General features: G+C 40.3%; 1 protein-coding gene across 1 annotated transcript in view; it reads left to right on the forward strand.

Annotated features, from left to right (window-relative positions):
- The first annotated feature begins 1,953 nt into the window (after positions 1-1,953).
- ENPP3 (ectonucleotide pyrophosphatase/phosphodiesterase 3) overlaps positions 1,954-21,506 on the forward strand; it is an 88,310-nt gene continuing 68,757 nt past the window's right edge. Inside the window, exons 1-2 of the mRNA XM_019967443.2 lie at positions 1,954-2,099; positions 8,048-8,123. Coding sequence (XP_019823002.2) covers positions 2,022-2,099; positions 8,048-8,123 — 154 coding nt within the window. The 5' untranslated portion in view covers positions 1,954-2,021. The remainder of the gene's footprint in view (positions 2,100-8,047; positions 8,124-21,506) is intronic.

Below are 21,506 nucleotides of genomic sequence, written 5' to 3' on the forward strand. Positions count from 1 at the left end.
TTAGGCAATGCCAATATCTCTACTGTACACATCTGTACATGCCCCAGGTAGATTCTCTGAGGCTTACTTCCGTCAAGCTCTGAAGACCTAAGATATTTCTCCATTATAACATCTGACAGTTATTAGCATGGAGATAATCTGAGATCAACTTACAAAATGAAGAATCCAATGCTGAGTCCTTTACTTTGAAACAGACGTAAGACTTTATCAGAGGTCTCCTGGCTTCCTTGTCTGGTCTTTTCTTGTGTTCTCAAGGTTGAAGGGGCTTGGGAAATGAGAGGAAGAAGGGAGAATGGGTGTTCTGGCAGTGTGGGAGATTAAACAACTGGTTACCATAACCTAGCCAAGCTGACATACAAAGCCAACTATAACAGAGAGGAAGATAAATGTGGGAGCACTGAGAACCAGACTCAAAGAGACTAGATAGTCTTAAGTGCAAATGTGCTCAGTCACTCAGTCGTGTCCAACTCCTTGCGACACCACGGACTGCAGCCTGCCAGGTTCCTCTGTCCATGGCATTTCCCAGGCAAGAATACTTACTATGGCTTACTGTGCCCTCCTCCAGGGAATCTTCCCAACTCAGGGATCGAACTCAGGTCTCCTGCATTGCAGGCAGATTCTTTACCGATTAAGCCACCAGGGAAGCCCCAGAAACCCAGAAAAAAAACAAAGACTTATATTATTAGGTGAGTACATAAGTCCTCGGAGAAGGCGATGACACCCCACTCCAGTACTTTTGCCTAGAAAATCACATGGACGGAGGAGCCTGGAAGGCTGCAGTTCATGGGGTCGCTAGAGTCGGACACGACTGAACGACTTCACTTTCACTTTTCACTTTCATGCATTGGAGAAGGAAATGGCAACCCACTCCAGTGTTCTTGCCTGGAGAATCCCAGGGAGGGGAAGCCTGGTTGGCTGCCGTCTATGGGGTCACACAGAGTCGGACACGACTGAAGTGATGCAGCAGCAGCACATAAGTCCTAGGAATATCCTGCTTTTGAGACAAATTGTGATGTAGGCTTAATCTTTCTTTTATATAATCAGTATGTCATAGCATAACAATAACGACAAAATACCTTGCTATGGGAATCTAAGAAACCTGGCAGAATCCTACTTCTGAGAGATCACTCACCAAGGTATCTGAGCAGATGACCAAGTCCCTCAAGTCCTGTAGGGGCTTCCCAGGTGGCATCAGTTGTAAAGAACCTGCCTGCCAATGCAGGAGACATAAGAGACAGGGGTTCTACACCTGGGTCAGGAAGATCCCCTGGAGAAAGGCATGGCAACCACTCTAGTATTCTTGCCTGGAGAATCATAGGGACAGAGGAGCCTGAAGGGTTATGGTCCCTAGGGTTGCACAGAATTGGACAAAACTGAAGCGACTTAGCATGCACACATGTACAATTGGCAAGTTTGATTAGAATCCAGAGTGAATGTTTTCAGGAGAGAATTCAAAAGTGCATATAGGACTCAAAGCAAAGTGTTTAGACTAATCTTGGCTACATTAAAAAAAAAAATCACTAGGAAGGATATTTAAATACACTGCTTCCTTTGTCAAAACTCCAGAAGATTTTAATTCAATCAATGTGGAGCCTAGGCTTCATAATTTAAAAATTAAAATTAAAGAGCTACTTTGGGCAATTCTAAGTTTACCCAGTACAGAGAACCATTTGCCAAAGATATTCAAATATGGTTTTGTGCATTTCTGAATTTCTAAAGACCTGGTAGTTCATTGTGGTCCATGGAAAGAAATCTACAAGACCCTGAATTAGATTTTTTCAAAGGACAAACAGAACAGTTGTCTACAGTGTACAGGAAATGAACTGTCATCTCATGACACTATTGTTATTACAGCTTTTTTTCCCGTCTTAACTATCCAATCATTAAAGAGCTATGCTCTTTCCAAACATTTAAAAGCCAGTCACAGTGATGTAATTCGTGCAGTTTCTCTTTGCCAGACTAGAAAAAGGAAATCGGTCCACTGTCTTCTGGTAGAACAGGTTTATCTAGCTAACAGAACAATGCAATCTACACTGAATTTATCAACAGAAGAACCTGTTAAGAGAAATACTGTTAAGAAGTACAAAATAATTTGTATTGTAAGTACATTTTAATATTTTCACCTTTGTAGTTTGTGGCAAAAGGTAGGGGTATGACTCCAGGATTGTATTTGTTTGCGTTGCAATTTAAATATGAAGTTTTCAGTAACTGTTCAGTTTTATCCCTGATGACAGCTCTAACGCAAAGTGAAGGATTTAAATCACATTTTGCATATAAGAAATTTGCATAGCAACAAATTAATATTCGGTCAATCTAAAAAACTGGGATCTGTGGCAAAATACTTAGCAGCACTGATTTTACCATGATTATAATTATAATTATCTCCCAAGTCACCTTTGTGCATCAGTATGTTAAGACCAGAGGGTGAGGAATTAAAATCAGTGTCTTCTTTTTTCAATTCTTGATTTTGTGCCATTTAACTTCACTCCTAGGGATGGACTCTTTTGCCTGTTTTCTCTTCCTTGTTCTTTTGTTCCGTAAGATCTTCCCTGGCCTAAAACAAAAACATTCCTTGATTTTATTACATTTTCTTTTCCTTTTACCATCAAACTTCCGACTCTCTTCAATGCCTCAGTTTTCTCACCAGCCAACCATTTTTTATTCTCTAGGTTTGGTTTTTTTTTTTTTTGCTGCACTGAAGTTGCTTCCTCAAAAGTCAATCCTTCTCCCCTGTCCTTCTCCCTGCTAAGTTTCCATAACAACAGTACACAGATACTGTGGAGTAATTTCTCACTTTGAATTCTCTCCCCTTGCTTTCATGATGACATTGAAATTCCTGTTTTTATCACTTTTCTCCTTATCTGAATTATTTGTTTATTTATCTTTCTTCTCTTTGGGCATTTCACCAAACACTGTGTGAAGATCTTTTCTTTAAGGACTCTAACCTTATTCATGGATTTAAGAGTGTATTCTCCACCAAGAATTCCGCATAAGCCGCTAGTTCTCACCTCTGACTGAGTTTCAGTCCTAAATTAGAAAGTGCCTGCTTGCCCTTCCTCCAGCATCTACCTTATAGTCAAAATCATTTGCATGATTTTCTCACAACTATCGCGCTGCAGTTTTCTCCTAGATTCCCAACTTTACTTAATGCCATCACCATTCTCTCTTTCATGCAAACATTGTTTGGAGGTGTAAGTGAAACAATGTGTGTAAGTATTGAGCTCAATAACTATAACTAAGGGAACTCTCAAGATATTCCTTTTTTTTTTTCTTCTGGGAATTTTGACATTTGTTATTCTGGGAACTTTTAGCTCTTATGCCATTTATCATACTTATCCTATCTTATAAATTCAGGGAATTATCAGTTCCTTGAGAGCAAATCTTGTTCATCATATATTTCCCTACTTTGTATACTTTTAATGGTTTATCAGTACACATAAATAGAAGCTCAATATTTTAAAATCATAGTTCCAACCCTACTATTTCTAGATTTTAGTAAAAGTTGTATTAAGAAATTTTAAATATATCTGTGTTTTTGCTGCTGCTGCTGCTGCTGTGTCACTTCAGTTGTGTTCGACTCTGTGCGACCCCATAGACGGCAGCCCACCAGGCGCCCCCGTCCCTGGGATTCTCCAGGCAAGAACACTGGAGTGGGTTGCCATTTCCTTCTCCAGTGCATAAAAGTGAAAAGTGAAAGTGAAGTCGCTCAGTCGTGTCCGACCCTCAGCGACCCCATGGACTGCAGCCTACCAGGCTCCTCTGTCCATGGGATTTTCCAGGCAAGAGTACTGGAGTGGGGTGCCATTGCCTTTTCCGATCTGTATTTCTAGCATTCTTTATTCAGTCAAGCTAAAATCAAATGTTGGTTTCTCGGTAATTTTTGGAGTTCAGAGTACTCCCCTCTACAATTTGTAGATAGCATAAGATAGTTTAAGATATATTTGTACCTTAATATCAAGAAACTTATTCAGAGTTACGTAGTTAGAGTCATGATAATACAAGATTGAAAATGAACCTTCTTACCCTTGAGGCTTCCCAGGTGGCTCAGTGGTAAAGAATTCACCTGCCAGTACAGGAGATACAGGAGACTTGGGTTCAATCCCTGGGTCCAGAAGATCCCCTAGAAGAGGAAGTGGCAACCCATTCCAGTATTTTTGCCTGGAGAATCTCATTGACAAAGGAGCCTGGCAGGCTACAGTCCATGGGGTCACAAACAGTCAGACATGACTGATAGTCTTATAGTAACAACAAAAACAGCTAGATGTTGCTTATTTTTCTAGCAAGTTTGAATGGTGAAAGAACCAAATATAAGGTGTAAACTGAAATGTAGCTGACTCTGACTCGTGAGGTTCATCATAGGAAAGTTTCCCAGTGCATTTTTGCTTTGTAACATTTTTAGGCTTAATCTAAATCTGTGGCTTTTGAGAATGAAAATAAGGGGAAAAGTGCTAATGGTGTTATTTAATAACTGTTTATGTTCACTTTTATGCTTCAGCTTCTCTACTGAATGAACACCTGTTGGAGGTCACTGACCTTGGGCTAACTTTGAAACTTCATATGAGAATTATTTTCATAGTATTTAACACGTTTCCCCATCCTTGAATTCACTTCCATTTTAAAAGTTAGATGTGTTAATTTTTAGTTGATTTCCAGAAGGCAAACAAACAAACAAATCTATACCTTATGTAGGGTCTTTATTATCGAAAGCAAATTTTGATACTGGCTTTTTTCTTTCATTAAAGCGATTTTAAAAAAAATAACAAATTTCATTGGCATTATAAAATATTTTCCTAATTTTTTTTCCTTAAAAAATACACAACTTGAAAGTTGCAAGGTAAGTTTTATTTGGTACAAAATGAGGGATGCAGCCCAGTAGAAAGAACCTCAGATAGCTCTGAGAGATAGCTCCAAAAGAGGCAGTGGGGGAAAGTCAATATAAAAGATTTTGGTGAAGGGGGTTGTTGTTATTCAGTCACTCAGTCAAGTCTAACTCTTTGCTACCCCATGTACTGCAGCACGCCAGGCTTTCTTGTCCTTCTTCATCTCTCTGAGTTTTCTCAAACTCATGTCTGAGTTTGAGTTGGTGATACCATCCACCATCTCATCTTCTGTTGCCCCCTTCTCCTGTCCTCAATCTTCTCCAGCGTCAGGGTCTTTTCCAATGAGTCTGTGCTTTGCATCAGATGGCCGAAGTATTGGAGCTTCAGCTTCAGCATCAGTCCTTCCAATGAATATTCAGGGCTGATTTTCTTAAGGATTGACTGGTTTGAGTTCCTTGCTGTCCAAGGGATTCTTCAAGGGTCTTCTCCAGCATCACTGTTTGAAAGCATCAATTTTTGAGCACTCAGCCTTCTTTATGGTCCAACTCTCACATCCATACATGACTACTGGAAAAAGCATAGCTTTGACTGTGTGGACTTTTGTCAGCAATGTAATGTCTCTGCTTTTTAATATGCTGTCTGGGTTTGTCATAGCTTTTCTTCTAAGGAGCAAACATCCTTTAATTTCATGGCTGCAGTCACCATCTGCAGTGATTTTGGAGCCCAAGAAAATAAAATCTCTCCCTGTTTCCACTTTTCCCCCATCTATTTGCCATGAAGTGATGGGGCCAGATGTCATGATCCTAGTTTTTTGAATGTTGAGTTTAAGCCAGCTTTTTCACTCTCCTCTTTCACCTTCATGAATGGAAGGAGAAGTCCAGTGCTATTAAGCACTCATTTTACAAAAGATTTTCTGTTAGTCATAAGGCACTCATCTCATCACGAAGAGATTTAGTGTTTTTCTAAATATGAAGAGATGCAGGGATTGGAATTGTGTTTCTGAAAATCAGTTTCTGAAAATATCTAGCTATCTAAAGACCTGTTCCACCAGATTCCCTGGAGCACGGAGTGCCTCACTCCGCCCTGAACTCCTTCACGGGGTGTTAAAGATCAACAGCTGCAGCAGCACAGGGTTCACCCTCCCAGAGTCAGATGGCACATGCCCTTGTCGTTTAGTCACTGGCAATACTTTTGGCAAGTGCCAGTTTGCAAAAGTATAAGTGTTAGTTGCTCAGTCTTTGTGATTCCTGTGGACTGTAGTCCATCAGGTTCCTCTGTCCATGAAATTCTCCAGGCAAGAACGCTGGAGTGGGCTGCTATTTCCTTCTCCAGGGGAATCTTCCCCAAAAAGCAGATTCTTCATTGTCTGAGCCACCAGGGATGCCATTTTGTAGTTGACATAAGTAATCTGTGTACCTAATTAATTACTTAAGTAAACAGTGTGTTCAAGCTCTATCATCCAGGATACTTATCATTGGACTTGATGGGGAAAGAGGTCAGTGAAAAGAATTCTCTTTAATTTATATCAGTTTAATTTCAGTCACAGGATAAAGTCCATTACACTGAAGAGCTTTGTCAGCATGGTGATAACGATTATATACACAATCTTTAGTCAATGACTTCCAGATTACCCTAAAACATTTTTTTGCTATGTAGATCAAAGCAGGTAACTTGGTAGTTAATTGTTTGGAGATTATATTTTTATATGTTAAATATCTTCAGAGGAGAGTAAAAAAGTTGGCTTAAAGCTCAACTTTCAGAAAACTTTTTAAGATCATGGCATCGAGTCCCATCACTTCAGTTCAGTTCAGTTCAGTTGCTCAGTCGTGTCTGACTCTTTGCGACCCCATGAATCGCAGCACACCAGGCCTCCCTGTCCATCACCAACTCCTGGAGTTCACTCAAATTCACGTCCATCAATTCGGTGATGCCATCCAGCCATCTCATCCTCCGTTGTCCCTTTCTCCTCCTGCCCCCAATCCCTCACTTCATGGGAAATAGATGGGGAAACAGGGGAAACAGTGGCTGATCTTATTTTTCTGGGCTCCAAAATCACTGCTGATGGTGACTGCAGCCATGAAATTAAAAGACGCTTACTCCTTGGAAGGAAAGTTATGACCAACCTAGATAGCATATTCAAAAGCAGAGACATTACTTTGCCAACAAAGGTCCATCTAGTCAAGGCTATGGTTTTTCCAATGGTCATGTATGGATGTGAGAGTTGGACTATAAAGAAAGCTGAGCACAGAAGAACTGATGCTTTTGAATTGTGGTGTTGGAGAAGACTCTTGAGAGTCCCTTGGACTGCAAGGAGATCCAATCAGTCCATCCTAAAGGAGATCAGTCCTGGGTGTTCATTGGAAGGACTGATGTTGAAGCTGAAACTCCAATACTGTGGCCACCTGATGCGAAGAGCTGACTCATTGGAAAAGACCCTGATGCTGGGAAAGATTGAGGGCAGGAGGAGAAGGGGACGACAGAGGATAAGATGGTTGGATGGCATCACTGACTCAATGGACATGGATTTGGGTGGACTCTGGGAGTTGGTGATGGACAGGGAGGCCTGGCATGCTGTGGTTCATGGGGTTGCAAAGAGTCGGACACGACTGAGCGACTGAACTGAACTGGACTGAAATATCTTCACTATTTTCTCACAATCAAAAACCCTGTTTCCTGGAAATGAGGTAGTTCATGATTTCAGAGTTTTGGGATACTTTTAAATAAATAAGGCTTCCTTTGTGGCTCAAAGGTAAAGAAACTACCCACAATGCAGGAGAACAGGGTTTGATTCCTGAGTTGGGAAAATCCTCTGGAGAAGGGAATGGCAACCTACTCCAATATTCTTGCTTGTAGAATTCCTTGAAAAGAGGAGCCTGGTAGGCTATAGTCCATGGGACTGCAAAGAGTTGGACAGGACTGAGTGACTAAAGTAAATGAATCATTTAAATAAATGATCTCCAAACATGTATCTAGCTCAGAAAGGAAAATGTGTAAAGATAATTGGCCCCCTTGGTTTCGTTTTTACTTTAACTCAGTTTGGGGTTAAACCAACTGGGACTAATGTATTTTAATTTAAAATCTGTAATCAATGGTATTTTAAAATTCTGGTATCATGAAAAGCTAGCATACTGTGCTCCTATAACAATCACTGGGGGAGACAGGGTATCTGGTTTTTTGTATATTTTAATGAAATTGTAAAGATCACATTTTTAAAAATTTTATAACAGGTTCTTCTCATTTTGTTGGTGGCTGTGTCACTTGCATTAGGCCTGGTGGCTGGACTCAGACAACAAGAAGAGCAAGGTACACTCCTCAGCATTTCCTCAGAATATTTTTTTCCTTCTTCTTTCTCCTCACCTTCACTGTTAGAACTTGGACTTGCCTCCTCTCTCCTGCATATAGCTCTCCCCCTGCTAGGCTCCTCTTTCTCCAACACCCCATTTTCCTGTGGTTAGCACTATCCATTGCCACTTCTGGACTTTTCCCTTTGACCTCATCTCCCTTCTTCTTTGAGGTTCATATCATTCCAGTTTTTCCCCACTTACTTTTCATCACCTTTCTAGAGGACTTTGGTAACTGGATCAAAGGTTCCTTCTCCCCCTACTCCTACTGTATCATTAATACCAGATGATAAACTCGGCCTTGAAAGTCTTAGTTGCTCCACTCCCAGGACCTCTAGCCACCACATTTGTACTTGACATCACGTTAATATTACCCTATCTTTGAAATCTCGTTATTTCTTGGTTAGGCAGTGCCACTTTCCTGAAATAGAGTGCACAGTAAGAGCTTCACAATTATTATTATTATTATTATTGTTGTTGTCATAAGAAGCAAAGAAAAAATAGGAGATTCGTGGCTCAAAATACCAAAACACCTCACACGTCTTTTGCCATATCCTATTAGTATGTAAGAGTAAATAAACCATTTATAAGTGACTCTATAAATGCACTTTATGTGCATTTACTATAATCTTGCTATGTATTGTTTAGACACTTTTATTCAGGGAAAGTATTGAAAGGTTGTTGCTGACACATGAAAAGACGTTGGGATTCTTGGCTTCCGGAGGACAATTCAATCCTGGGCCAGAGATGAGGCTTGTTCGCTCAGAGCTTTGTGCAATAAAGTTTTATTAAAGTATAAAAACTGGATGCTTGGGGCTGGTGCACTGGGACAACCCAGAGGGATGGTATGGGGAGGGAGGAGGGAGGAGGATTCAGAATGGGGAACACATGTATACCTGTGGTGGGTTAAATTTTTATTTCTTTAAAAAAAAAAGTATAAAGGAGATAGAGAAAGCTTCTGACATAGGCATCAGAAGAGGGCAGAAAGAGCACCCCCTTGCTAGTGTTAGCAATGGAATTATATACTCTCTAATTAGTTATTACAGTGAATCAAAAGAATCTCTGGAGGTTAAGACCTCACTAGACCTACTCCTATAATTTACATTTTAAGATAATAGGATTAGCCAGAAGGTTTTTTCCAGAGACTGTCCTCAAGCAGGATACATTATTGTTATATAATCCTGAGGAATGTAGAGGGGAAAGAAGTTTGTCCTTTCTTCCTCCTTGAGCACTCCAGACCCCTCTATCCTTGGGGACCCCTAGACTTTTTATCAACCTGCCTAGGAAATGAATCTCTCAGTATGAGATCCAATGTTAGATAATTTATTCTCCTTTTTTAATTTGGTTGATCAGCTTCTAATTTGACTCCAATGGAGAAAGTCTTATTGCTTCTTCATTGGGAGACCCTTGGTGATGTTAACTGGCAATTTTCCAATATGTTTTCAGTTAATTTACAGACATGCAGTTCCCCTAGTGTCACATGGGAATACAGTGGAACTGAGAGATGGGCATTGACTGGAAAATGCCTATCTTTTCTGGTCATTTTGTTGCTGTGTTTCTGAGCTGCAGTACTGGTCCTAGATTTAGCAAATGTTGGCAGGACATTTTGGTGGTATTATTCTGATGTTAGTGCATACAAGTGGGCATCAATTCTTGGTTATTTGCTCCCAAAAATCACATAACTTAATTGCAAAAGGCAATAGGAATCTCTGAACAAAATCTCCAATTAATCCAGCTCTTTCCATCCATTCTTTACAGCTATTGACAGGCTCCCCAGAGTCATTGTTCCTCATTCTCTTCCTTTCATCTCGGTCCCTCAGGGCTTATATGCCATCCTTCCCTTCACTCTCTTGCCCAGGGGATTGGCGTTTAACACTGATCCCTCTTTTCCAGCATCCTTAACATAGTCACCCCCTCATTCTTACACCACAACTCTTGATTCATAATCCCCAACTCTTGATCATTTTCACCGTTCTCTGCTCTAATTGACCTACTTTTCGTAGGCAGTATTTTTTCCAAGTGCGAGTTTTTAAACTAGTTTTTCTAGTTTGAATGACAATTTTATCTTTTGTGCACATCCTTTTTTTACTTGTTTTCAACAAATAAGCACTGACTCTGTACTCAGTGCTATTATAATTACTGGGGATATAGTGATATAAGAAACAGACTAAAATCCTTCAAAGAGTTTACATTCTAGCATGGAATACAGACAGGAAAAAATATGCAATATATATTATATATACTATGATAGAGAAAGTGCTAAGGAATAAATAAAACTGAAAAGGGGAACATGAAATATAGAGTCAGGGCAGGTAAGAAGTATATAATAACTTTTGAGTAAAGAGCTAAAGGAAGTGGGGAAGAAACAAGGATATTTTGACAAAGAACGTTTTAGGCAAGAGAAAATAGCAAGTGCTATTCTTGCTTGGCATGTTCTATTTAAAGAATAACAGGAGATCAGTGAGCTAGAACTAAGAGGACCAGAGGGAGGGTAGTCATAAAATGAGATCAACCAAAGAAAAGTCAGATCATAGAGGGGTTGGTAGGTCAAAATATGGGCTTCAGCTTTCATTGAGTGTGATGGGGATTGATTGGAGGTTTTGAGTAAAGGAATGACATGCTGTTGTTTGCTTTTCTTTTCTTTTCTTTTTTTAGTTTTAAAAGGCTTGTATTTTTTAAATTATTATTATTTATTTATTTTCATTTCACATATGATGTTATACATGTTTCAACGCCATTCTCCCAAATCATCCCACCCTCGCCCTCTCCCACAGAGTCCAAAAGACTGTTCTATACATCTGTATCTCTTTTGCTGTCTCTCATGCAGGGTTATTGTTACCATCTTTCTAAATTCCATATATATGTGTTAGTATACTGTGTTGGTGTTTTTCTTTCTGGCTTACTTCACTCTGTATAATGGGCTCCAGTTTCATCTACCTCATTAGAACTGATTCAAATGTATTCTTTTTAATGGCTGAGTAATACTCCATTGTGTATATGTACCACAGCTTTCTTATCCATTCATTTGCTGATGGACATCTAGGTTGCTTCCATGTCCTGGCTATTATAAACAGTGCTGTGATGAACATTGGGGTACACGTGTCTCTTTCAATTCTGGTTTCCTTGGTGTGTATGCCCAGCAGTGGGATTTCTGGGTCATATGGCAGTTCTATTTCCAGTTTTTTAAGGAATCTCCATACTGTTCTCCATAGTGGCTGTACTAGTTTGCATTCTCACCAACAGTGTAAGAGGGTTCCCTTTTCTCTACACCCTCTCCAGCATTTATTGCTTGTAGACTTTTGGATCGCAGCTATTCTGACTGGTGTGAAATGGTACCTCATTGTGATTTTGATTTGCATTTCTCTGATGAGTGATGTTGAGCATCTTTTCATGTGTTTTTTTAGCCATCTGTATGTCTTCTTTGGAGAAATGTCTGTTTAGTTCTTTGGCCCATTTTTTGATTGGATCGTTTATTTTTCTGGAATTGAGATGCAGGAGTTGCTTATATATTTTTGAGATTAGTTGTTTGTCAGTTGCTTCATTTGCTATTTTTTTCTCCCATTCTGAAGGCTGTCTTTTCACCTTGGTTACAGTTTCCTTTGTTGTGCAGAAGCTTTTAATTTTAATTAGGTCCCATTTGTTTATTTTTGCTTTTATTTTCAATATTCTGGGAGGCGGGTCATAGAGGATCCTGCTGTGATGTATGTCGGAGAGTGTTTTGCCTATGTTCTCCTCTAGGAGTTCTATAGTTTCTGGTCTTATGTTTAGATCTATAATCCATTTTGAGTTTATTTTTGTGTATGGTGTTAGAAAGTGTTCTAGTTTCATTCTTTTACAAGTGGTTGACCAGTTTTCCCAGCACCACTTGTTAAAGAGATTGTCTTTTCTCTATTGTATATTCTTGCTTCCTTTGTCAAAGATAAGGTGTCAATAGGTGTGTGGGTTTATCTCTGGGCTTTCTATTTTGTTCCATTGATCTATATTTCTGTCTTTGTGCCAGTACCATACCGTCTTGATGACTGTGCCTTTTTAGTAGAGCCTGAAATCAGGCAGGTTGATTCCTCCAGTTCCATTCTTCTTTCTCAAGATTGCTTTGGCTATTCGAGGCTTTTTGTATTTCCATACAAATTGTGAAATTATTTGTTCTAGCTCTGTGAAAAATACTGTTGGTAGCTTGATAGGGATTGCATTGAATCTATAGATTGCTTTGGGTAGTATGCTCATTTTCACTATACTGATTCTTCCAATCCATGAACATGGTATATTTCCCCATCTATTAGTGTCCTTTTTGATTTCTTTCACCAGTGTTTTATAGTTTTATATATATAGGTCTTTGTTTCTTTAGGTAGATATATCCCTAAGTATTTTATTCTTTTTGTTGCAATGGTGAGTGGAATTTTCCTCTTAATTTCTCTTTCTATTTTCTCATTATTAGTGTATAGGAATGCAAGGGATTTCTGTGTGTTGAGTTTATATACTGCAACTTTACTATATTCATTGATTAGCTCTAGTTATTTTCTGTGGAGTCTTTAGGGTTTTCTATGTAGAGGATCATGTCATCTGCAAACAGTGAGAGTTTTATTTCTTCTTTTCCAATTTAGATTCCTTTTATTTCTTTTTCTTCTCCTATTGCTGTGGCCAAAACTTCCAAAACTATGTTGAATAGTAGTGGTGAAAGTGGACACCCTTGTCTTGTTCCTGACTTTAGGGGAAATGCTTTCAATTTTTCACCATCAAGGACAATATGTGCTGTGGGTTTGTCACATAGAGCTTTTATTGTGTTGAGGTATGTTCCTTCTATTCCTGCTTTCTGGAGAGTTTTTATCATAAATGGATGTTGAATTTTTTCAAAGGCTTTCTCTGCATCTATTGAGATAATCATATGGCTTTTATTTTTCAATTTGTTAATGTGGTGTATTACATTGATTTGTGGATATTGAAGAATACTTGCATCCCTGGGATAAAGCCCACTTGGTCATGATGTATGATCTTTTCAATGTGTTGTTGGATTCTGATTGCTAGAATTTTGTTAAGGATTTTTACATCTATGTTCATCAGTGATATTGGCCTGTAGTTTTGTGGGGTTTTTTTGTGGCATCTTTGTCTGGTTTGGGTACTAGGGTGATGGTGGCTTCATAGAATGAGTTTGGAAGTTTACCTTCCTCTGCAATTTTCTGGAAGAGTTTGAGTAGGATAGGTGTTAGCTCTTCTCTAAATTTTTGGTAGAATTCAGCTGTGAAGCCGTCTGGACCTGGGCTTTTGTTTGCTGGAAGATTTCTGATTACAGTTTTAATTTCTGTGCTTGTGATAGGTCTGTTAAGATTTTCTATTTCTTCCTGGTTCAGTTTTGGAAAGTTGTACTTTTCTAAGAATTTGTCCATTTCTTCCAAGTTGTCCATTTTATTGACATATAATTGCTGATAGTAGTCTATTATGATCCTTTGTATTTCTGTGTTGTCTGTTGTGATCTCTCCATTTTCATTTCTAATTTTATTGATTTGATTTTTCTCCTTTTGTTTCTTGATGAGTCTTATTAATGGTTTGTCAATTTTATTTATCCTTTCAAAGAACCAGCTTTTGGCTTTGTTGATTTTTGCTATAGTCTCTTTTGTTTCTTTTGCATTTATTTCTGACCTAATTTTTAAGATTTCTTTCCTTCTACTAACCCTGGGGTTCTTCATTTCTTCCTTTTCTAGTTGCTTTAGGTGTAGAGTTAGGTTATTTATTTGACTTTTTTTCTTGTTTCTTGAGGTGTGCCTATATTGCTATGAACCTTCCCCTTAGCACTGCTTTTACAGTGTCCCACAGGTTTTGGGTTGTTGTGTTTTCATTTTCATTCATTTCTATGCATATTTTGATTTCTTCTGTGATTTGTTGGTTATTCAGCAGTGTGTTGTTCAGCCTCTATATGTTGGAATTTTTAATAGTTTTTCTCCTGTAGTTGAGATCTAATCTTACTGCATTGTGGTCAGAAAAGATGCTTGGAATGATTTCAATTTTTTTGAATTTACCAAGGCTAGATTTATGACCTAGGATGTGATCTATCCTGGAGAAGATTCTGTGTGTGCTTGAGAAAAAGGTGAAATTCATTGTTTTGGGGTGAAATGTCCTATAGATATCAATTAGGTCTAACAGGTCTATTGTATCATTTAAAGTTTGTGTTTCCTTGTTAATTTTCTGTTTAGTTGATCTATCCAGGTGTGACTGGGGCATTAAAGTCTCCCACTATTATTGTGTTATTGTTAATTTCTCCTTTCATACTTGTTAGCATTTGTCTTACATATTGAGGTGCTCCTATGCTGGGTGCATATATATTTATAATAGTTATATCTTCTTCTTGGATTGATCCTTTGATCATTATGTAGTGTCCTTCTTTGTATCTTTTAACAGCCTTTGTTTTAGTCTATTTTATCTAATATGAGTATTGCTACTTCTGCTTTCTTTTGGTCTCTATTTGCATGGAATATCTTTTTCCAGCCCTTCACTTTCAGTCTGTATGTGTCCCTTGTTTTGAGGTAGGTCTCTTGTAGACAACATATATAGGGGTCTTGTTTTTGTATCCATTCAGTCAGTCTTTGTCTTTTGGTTGGGGCATTCAACCCATTTATGTTTAAGGTAATTATTGATAAGTATGATCCCGTTGCCATTTTCTTTATTGTTTTGGGTTCAAGTTTATACACTCTTTTTGTGTTTCCTGTCTAGAGAAGATCCTTTAGCATTTGTTGGACAGCTAGTTTGGTGGTGCTGAATTCTCTCAGCTTTTGTTTGTCTGTAAAGCTTTTGATTTCTCCTTCATATTTGAATGAGATCCTTTCTTGATACAGTAATCTGGGCTGTAGGTTATTTTCTTTCATCACTTTAACTATGTCCTGCCATTGCCTCCTGGCCTGAAGAGTTTCTATTGAAAGATCAGCTGTTATCCTTATGGGAATCCCCTTGTGTGTTATTTGTTGTTTTTCCCTTGCTGCTTTTAATATTTTTTCTTTGTGTTTGTTAATTGATTAATATGTGTCTTGGGGTGTTTCACCTTGGGTTTATCCTGTTTGGGACTCTCTGGGTTTCTTGGACTTGGGTGATTATTTCCTTCCCCATTTTAGGGAAGTTTTCAACTATTATCTCCTCAAATATTTTCTCATGGTCTTTCTTTTTGTCTTCTTCTTCTGAGACTCCTATGATTCGAATGTTGGGGCGTTTCACATTGTCCCAGAGGTCTCTGAGATTGTCCTTATTTCTTTTAATTCGTTTTTCTTTTATCCTCTCTGATTCATTTATTTCTACCATTCTATCTTCTACCTCACTAATCCTATCTTCTGCCTCCGTTATTCTACTGTTGGTTCCCTTCAGTGTTTTTGATATTATTTATTGCATTATTCATTATATATTGACTCTTTTTTCTTCTTCTAGGTCCTTGTTAAACCATTCTTGTATTTTCTCAATCCTTGTTTCCAGGCTGTTTACCTGTGATTCCATTTTGGTTTCAAGATTTTGGATCATTTTTGCTATCATTATTTGGAATTCTTTATCAGGTAGATTCCCTATCTCTTCCTCTTTTGTTTGGTTTGGTGGGCATTTATCCTGTTCCTTTACCTGCTGGGTATTCCTCTGTCTCTTCATCTTGTTTATATTGCTGTGTTTGGGGTGGCCTTTCTGTATTATGGCAGTTTGTGGAGTTCTCTTTATTGTGGAGTTTCCTCGTTGTGGGTGGGGTTGTACAGGTGGCTTGTCAAGTTTTCCTGCTTAGGGAAGCTTGTGTCAGCATTCTGGTGGGTGGAGTTGGGTTTCTTCTCTTTGGAGTGCAATGAAGTGTCCAGTAATGAGTTATGAGATGTCAATGGGCTTGGAGTGACTTTGGGCAGCCTGTATATTGAAGCTCAGTGCTATGTTCCTGTGTTGCTGGAGAATTTGTGTGGTATGTCTTGCTCTGGAACTTGTTGGCCCTTGGGTGGTTCTTGGTTTCAGTGTAGGTATGGAAGCATTTGATGAGCTCCTGTCTATTAATGTTCCCTGGAGTTAGGAGTTCTCTGGTGTTCTCAGGATTTGGACTTAAGCCTCCTGCTTCTGGTTTTCAGTCTTATTTTTACAGTAGTCTCAAGATTTCTCCATCTATACAGCACCGGTGATAAAACATCAAGGTTAATGGTGATTGCATCCATGAAATTAAAAGACACTTACTCCTTGGAAGGAAAGTTATGACCAACCTAGATAGCATATTCAAAAGCAGAGACATTACTTTGCCAACAAAGATCTGTCTAGTCAAGGCTATGGTTTTTCCAGTAGTCATGTATGGATTTGAGAGTTGGACTGTGAAGAAAGCTGAGCGCCAAAGAATTGATGCTTTTGAACTGTGGTGTTGGAGAAGACTCTTGAGAGTCCCTTGGACTGCAAGGAGATCCAATCAGTCCATTCTAAAGGAGATCAGTCCTGGATGTTCTTTGGAAGGAGTGACGCTAAAGCTGAAACTCCAGTACTTTGGCCACCTCATGTGAAGACTTGACTCATTGGAAAAGACTCTGATGCTGGGAGGGATTGGGGGCAGGAGGAGAAGGGGACAACAAAGGATGAGATGGCTGGATGGCATCACCAACTTGATGGACGTGAGTTTGAGTGAACTCCGGGAGTTGTTGATGGACAGGGAGGCCTGGCGTGCTGCGATTCATGGGGTTGCAAAGAGTCAGACACGACTGAGCGACTCAACTGAGCTGAATGATGAAAAGTTTCTCCACATTAAGGGACACCAGGAGAGGTACACAGAGTTACATGGAGAAGAGAAGAGGGAGGAGGGAGATAGAGGTGATCAGGATGAGATGAGGTGGAATCAAAAGAGGAGTGAGCAAGCTAGTCAGCAATCACTTCCCTATGTGCTCTCCACAGTCTGGATCCCTCAGAGATGTTCATGGAGTTACACAGAGAAGAGAAGAGGAAGGAAGGAGACTGAGATGGCCAGGAGGATAAAAGGGGGGAAGCAAAAGGAGACAGATCCAGTCAGTAATCAGTTCCCTAAGTGTTCTCCACAGTCCGGAAGACACAAAGAGATTCACAGAGTTGGATAGAGAAGAGAAGGGGGAGGGAGGAGATAGAGGTGACCTGGTGGAGAAAAAGGAGAGTCCAAAGCGAGAGAGAGCAGTCAAGCCAGTAATCTCACTCCCAAGTAAAAATGGGTACTGAAAATTGGGTTCTTAAAGGTACAAAATTGATAACAAATACCAAAAAGCAAAGATTAAAAATCTGGAGTAGAAGTTGGATTTTCAAAAATACAATATTAAAGAAAAAAAAAAAAGAAAACAAAGTCACAAGAATTATTTTATATATATATATATATATATATATATATATATATATATGAAGTTTGCTTTAAAAAATATGGTCTCTCTCTCTCTTTTTTTTTTTTTTGCAAAGTAATGCTAAGTCGCTTCAGTCGTGTCTGACTCTGTGCAACCCCATAGATGGCAGCCCACCAGGCTCCGCCATCCCTGGGATTCTCCAGGCAAGAACACTGGAGTGGGTTGCCATTTCCTTCTCCAATGCATGAAAGTGAAAAGTGAAAGTGAAGTTGCTCAGTCGTGTCCGACTCTTAGCGACCCCATGGACTGCAGCCCACCAAGCTCCTCTGCCCAAGAGATTTTCCAGGCAAGAGTACTGGAGTGGGTTGTTGCAAAGTAATAGTAGGTTATAAAAATGAAAATTAAAGGAGTAATAGAGGACTTAAAATTTTAAAAAATTAAAGAAAAAATTAAAGAATGATAGTAAAAATAGCAAAAATATATCTAGGGCTTTCTCTGGTGTTGTTGTGGGCAGCGTGGGGTCAGTTCATTTTCGGATAGTTCTTTGGTCCGGCTTATATTTCTCAAGATCTATAGGCCCCTTCCTATGTAGTCAGTACTAACTACAGGGTTTTAATCTATTGCACCTGTCACTTCCAAGGAGGTTCCCTCTGATTTAGCTTCTTCTGGTTGCTGGTCTCTTCAGTGTCTAATTTCTGCCCTGACACAAGGGAGTGGTGGTGGACACTTTTTTAGGCTCACTTGTTCAGTCGTGCTGTGGGGAGGGAGGGACGCTGCAAATGAATAATACTAGTGTGTGCTCACAGTGTCTCTGCCACACTGGGTTTGCCCCTGCTCTCCGCATGTGTGCTTTCCCTATCTACACCGCTTAGGCTTTAGGTTTCTTGGCCTGGAACCGTCTGAGGCCGGCCCTAGGTTGTATGTGCTTCCCAGGTCTAAGCCACTCAGGTTCAGGTACTTGGGTAGTCCCCAGACGTGCAGACTCGGTTGGGTCTGCGTTTTGTGCCCTTCCCGGGTCCAAGCAGCTCAGGTGACCAGGTGTTTGGCCAGCGCGGTTGCTGCGACTTATCGCCTCCCCCATCCCTGCTGCTTGGTTTTCTGAGTGTGCAACTGGGGCACCTTCTCAACGGATGTTGACCATCCAGAATCTCAGGAAGTCTTGGTTAGCAATGAAGCCTGCTTGCAGTTTGGTAGATAATGCCTCTCTGGGGCTGCGATTGCCCTCTTCCAGCTCTGGCTGCCCTTGCCTGCCTGTCACCAGGCAGGGGGATAGGCCAGGCTAGCTCTGCTCAGTCCTTTGTTCTGTGAGTGGGCCTGACGGTGTCTTAGGTTAAGGCTTTTCACATAGCTCTGCTGCTGCTTCCAAGTTGCTTCAGTCATGTCTGACTCTGTGCGACCCCATAGACGGCAGCCCACCAGGTTCCCCCGTCCTTAGGATTCTCCAGGCAAGAGCACTGGAGTGGGTTGCCATTTCCTTCTCCAATGCATGAAAGTGAAAAGTGAAAGTGAAGTCGCTCAGTCGTGTCCGACTCAGCGACCCCATGGACTGCAGCCTACCAGGCTCCTCCGCCCATGGGATTTAAGTCAGTCCTTTGTTCTGTGAGCGGGCCTGGTGGTGTCTTAGGTTAGGGCTTTTCGCGTGGTAGTTATCCCACCATCTCGTTTGCTATCCCAAATTAGTTCTCTCAGATTGCCCTCGGGGCATTCAGGCCCAATCCTTACTCTAAGTAGTGCAGCCGTGCCTCCCTGCCCAGCCCCCACTTCCTAGTGGTGAATGCAGGCGTCTGTGCTGCTTCTCAGCTGGGGGAGTTACCGCTGGGCTCATAATCTGTGGGTTTTAATTATTTATTTATTTTCCTCCCAGTTATGTTGCCTTCTGTGGTTCCAAGGCTCGGCACAGACTCAGCAGTGAGAGTGTTTCCTGGTGTTTGGAAACTTCTCTCGTTTTTAAGACTCCCTTCCCAGGACAGAGCTCCGTCCTTACCTCTTTTGTCTCTCTTTTTATCTTTTATATTTTTTCCTACCTCCTTTTGAAGACAATGGGCTGCTTTTCTGGGTGCCTGATGTCCTTTGCTGGCATTCAGAAGTTGTTTTGTGGAATTTACTCAGTGTTCAAATGTTCTTTTGATGAATTTGTGGGGGAGAAAGTGGTCTCCCCGTCCTATTCCTCCACCATCTTAGGACCACCCCCTGTTTGCTTTTCTGTGTGATCACTCATGCTGCTGAATAAATGCCCGAGTGATACTAGAAGTAGAGAGACAAGTTAGAAAATTATTGCAATGATATAGAAGAGCCATATGTCTTGGACCAGGGTGGTAGCATTGTAAATGGGAAGAAGTATTTGGATCTGGAGATCTTTTGATGTAGTAGATATACTGTTTCAACAGGTTGAATATGGAGTAAGAAATAGAATAGTCAAGAATGACCTCAGGATTTCAGCATGAACTCCTGATATGGAATTTCCATAATTGAGATTGGATAAGACTATAGAAGGAGTTGGTTTGGGAGGAATAATCAGAAACTCAGTTTTGGATACATGAAATTTGAAGTATCTACCAGATGTCCAAGTAGAAAAGTCAAAAGGTAGTTGGATATATAAGGCTGGCATTCAGGGAAGTTCTGACTGCACATACAACACGGTGAATACCAGCATCATATGTGGGATTTAAAGCAATGTGACCAGGGTATGCCAGCCTTAAAGGATTGGAAGATGAAGGAAGAAGACTAGGAAAGAGTGGATAGGAATGTGGGAGGGAATCCAGGTGATTGCTGTGTCCTGAAAGTCAAGTGCAGAAAATGTTTCAAAGGAGCAGAATGAATGTAAAAATGTAAAGACATTTTATGTAAATGGTATATAAAAATTTCCCCTTACTTTCTCACTAACCTTTGTTGCTATCTAATTGCTATGCATGCACCTATTCTTATGCACCTATCTACTTATTGCATGTATCCAACATTGGAGTGGGGTGTCATTGGAGAAGGCAATGGCACCCCACTCCAGTACTCTTGCCTGGAAAATCCCATGGATGGAGGAGCCTGGTAGGCTGTAGTCCATGGGGTCGCTAAGAGTCAGACACAACTGAGCGACTTCGCTTTCACTTTTCACTTTCATGCATTGGAGAGGGAAATGGCAACCCACTCCAGTGTTCTTGCCTGGAGAATCCCAGGGACGGGGGAGCCTGGTGGGCTGCCGTCTATGGGGTCGCACAGAGTTGGACACAACTGAAGCGACTTAGCAGCAGCAGCAGCAACATGTCATTTGACCTATGCTTCTCCCAGTGTTGCTTTTCTGATATCATTCTGACTTAAGATCCTTTATATATTTCTCCTGCTCTTTCTCTGGGAGCTTTCCAGATCTCTCTAATCCTGTTGATCCCTTGGTATGAGTTTTGCTGCGAAAATTTGGTGAATAATTTTGATGTAATAATGTTTGCTCTTCAATTCTGGGAAATTTTACTACGATTTCTTTAACAATATCATTTTTATTTTCTTTGTTTTCACTTTTCAGTACTACCTCCCTGTTTCAGGGTCAACTAAATAGTAGCCTCAATTACATCTGCAAAGCCCCTTTACCATGTAAGGTGATATATTCATAGTCTCAAGGATTAGGGGAGGGAACCTTCCTGAGAGCCATAATCCTGCCTACCACACCCCGCCACTGAATTTTTCATTACTGCTCTCACTTTTTTTTTTTATTTCCAAGAGCACCCTGAACATGATTTGCCTTTTTAAAATTAGTTTTCTTCTTATTTAATGAATGTGATATCTTTTCTGAGCATCTCAATCAATTGTGTGTGTGTGTGTGTTTAACTCTTCTCAGAATCAGAATCAGATCAGTCGCTCAGTTGTGTCCGACTCTTTGTGACCCCATGAATTGCAGCATGCCAGGCCTCTCTGTCCATCACCAACTCCTGGAGTTCACTCAGACTCACGTCCATCGAGTCAGTGATGCCATCCAGCCATCTCTTCCTCTGTCGTCCCCTTCTCCTCCTGCCCCCAATCTCTCCCAGCATCAGAGTCTTTTCCAATGAGTCAACTCTTCGCATCAGGTGGCCAAAGTACTG

This window comes from Bos indicus, chromosome 9, assembly GCF_029378745.1.
Source record: "Bos indicus isolate NIAB-ARS_2022 breed Sahiwal x Tharparkar chromosome 9, NIAB-ARS_B.indTharparkar_mat_pri_1.0, whole genome shotgun sequence".
Lineage (NCBI taxonomy): Eukaryota > Metazoa > Chordata > Mammalia > Artiodactyla > Bovidae > Bos > Bos indicus.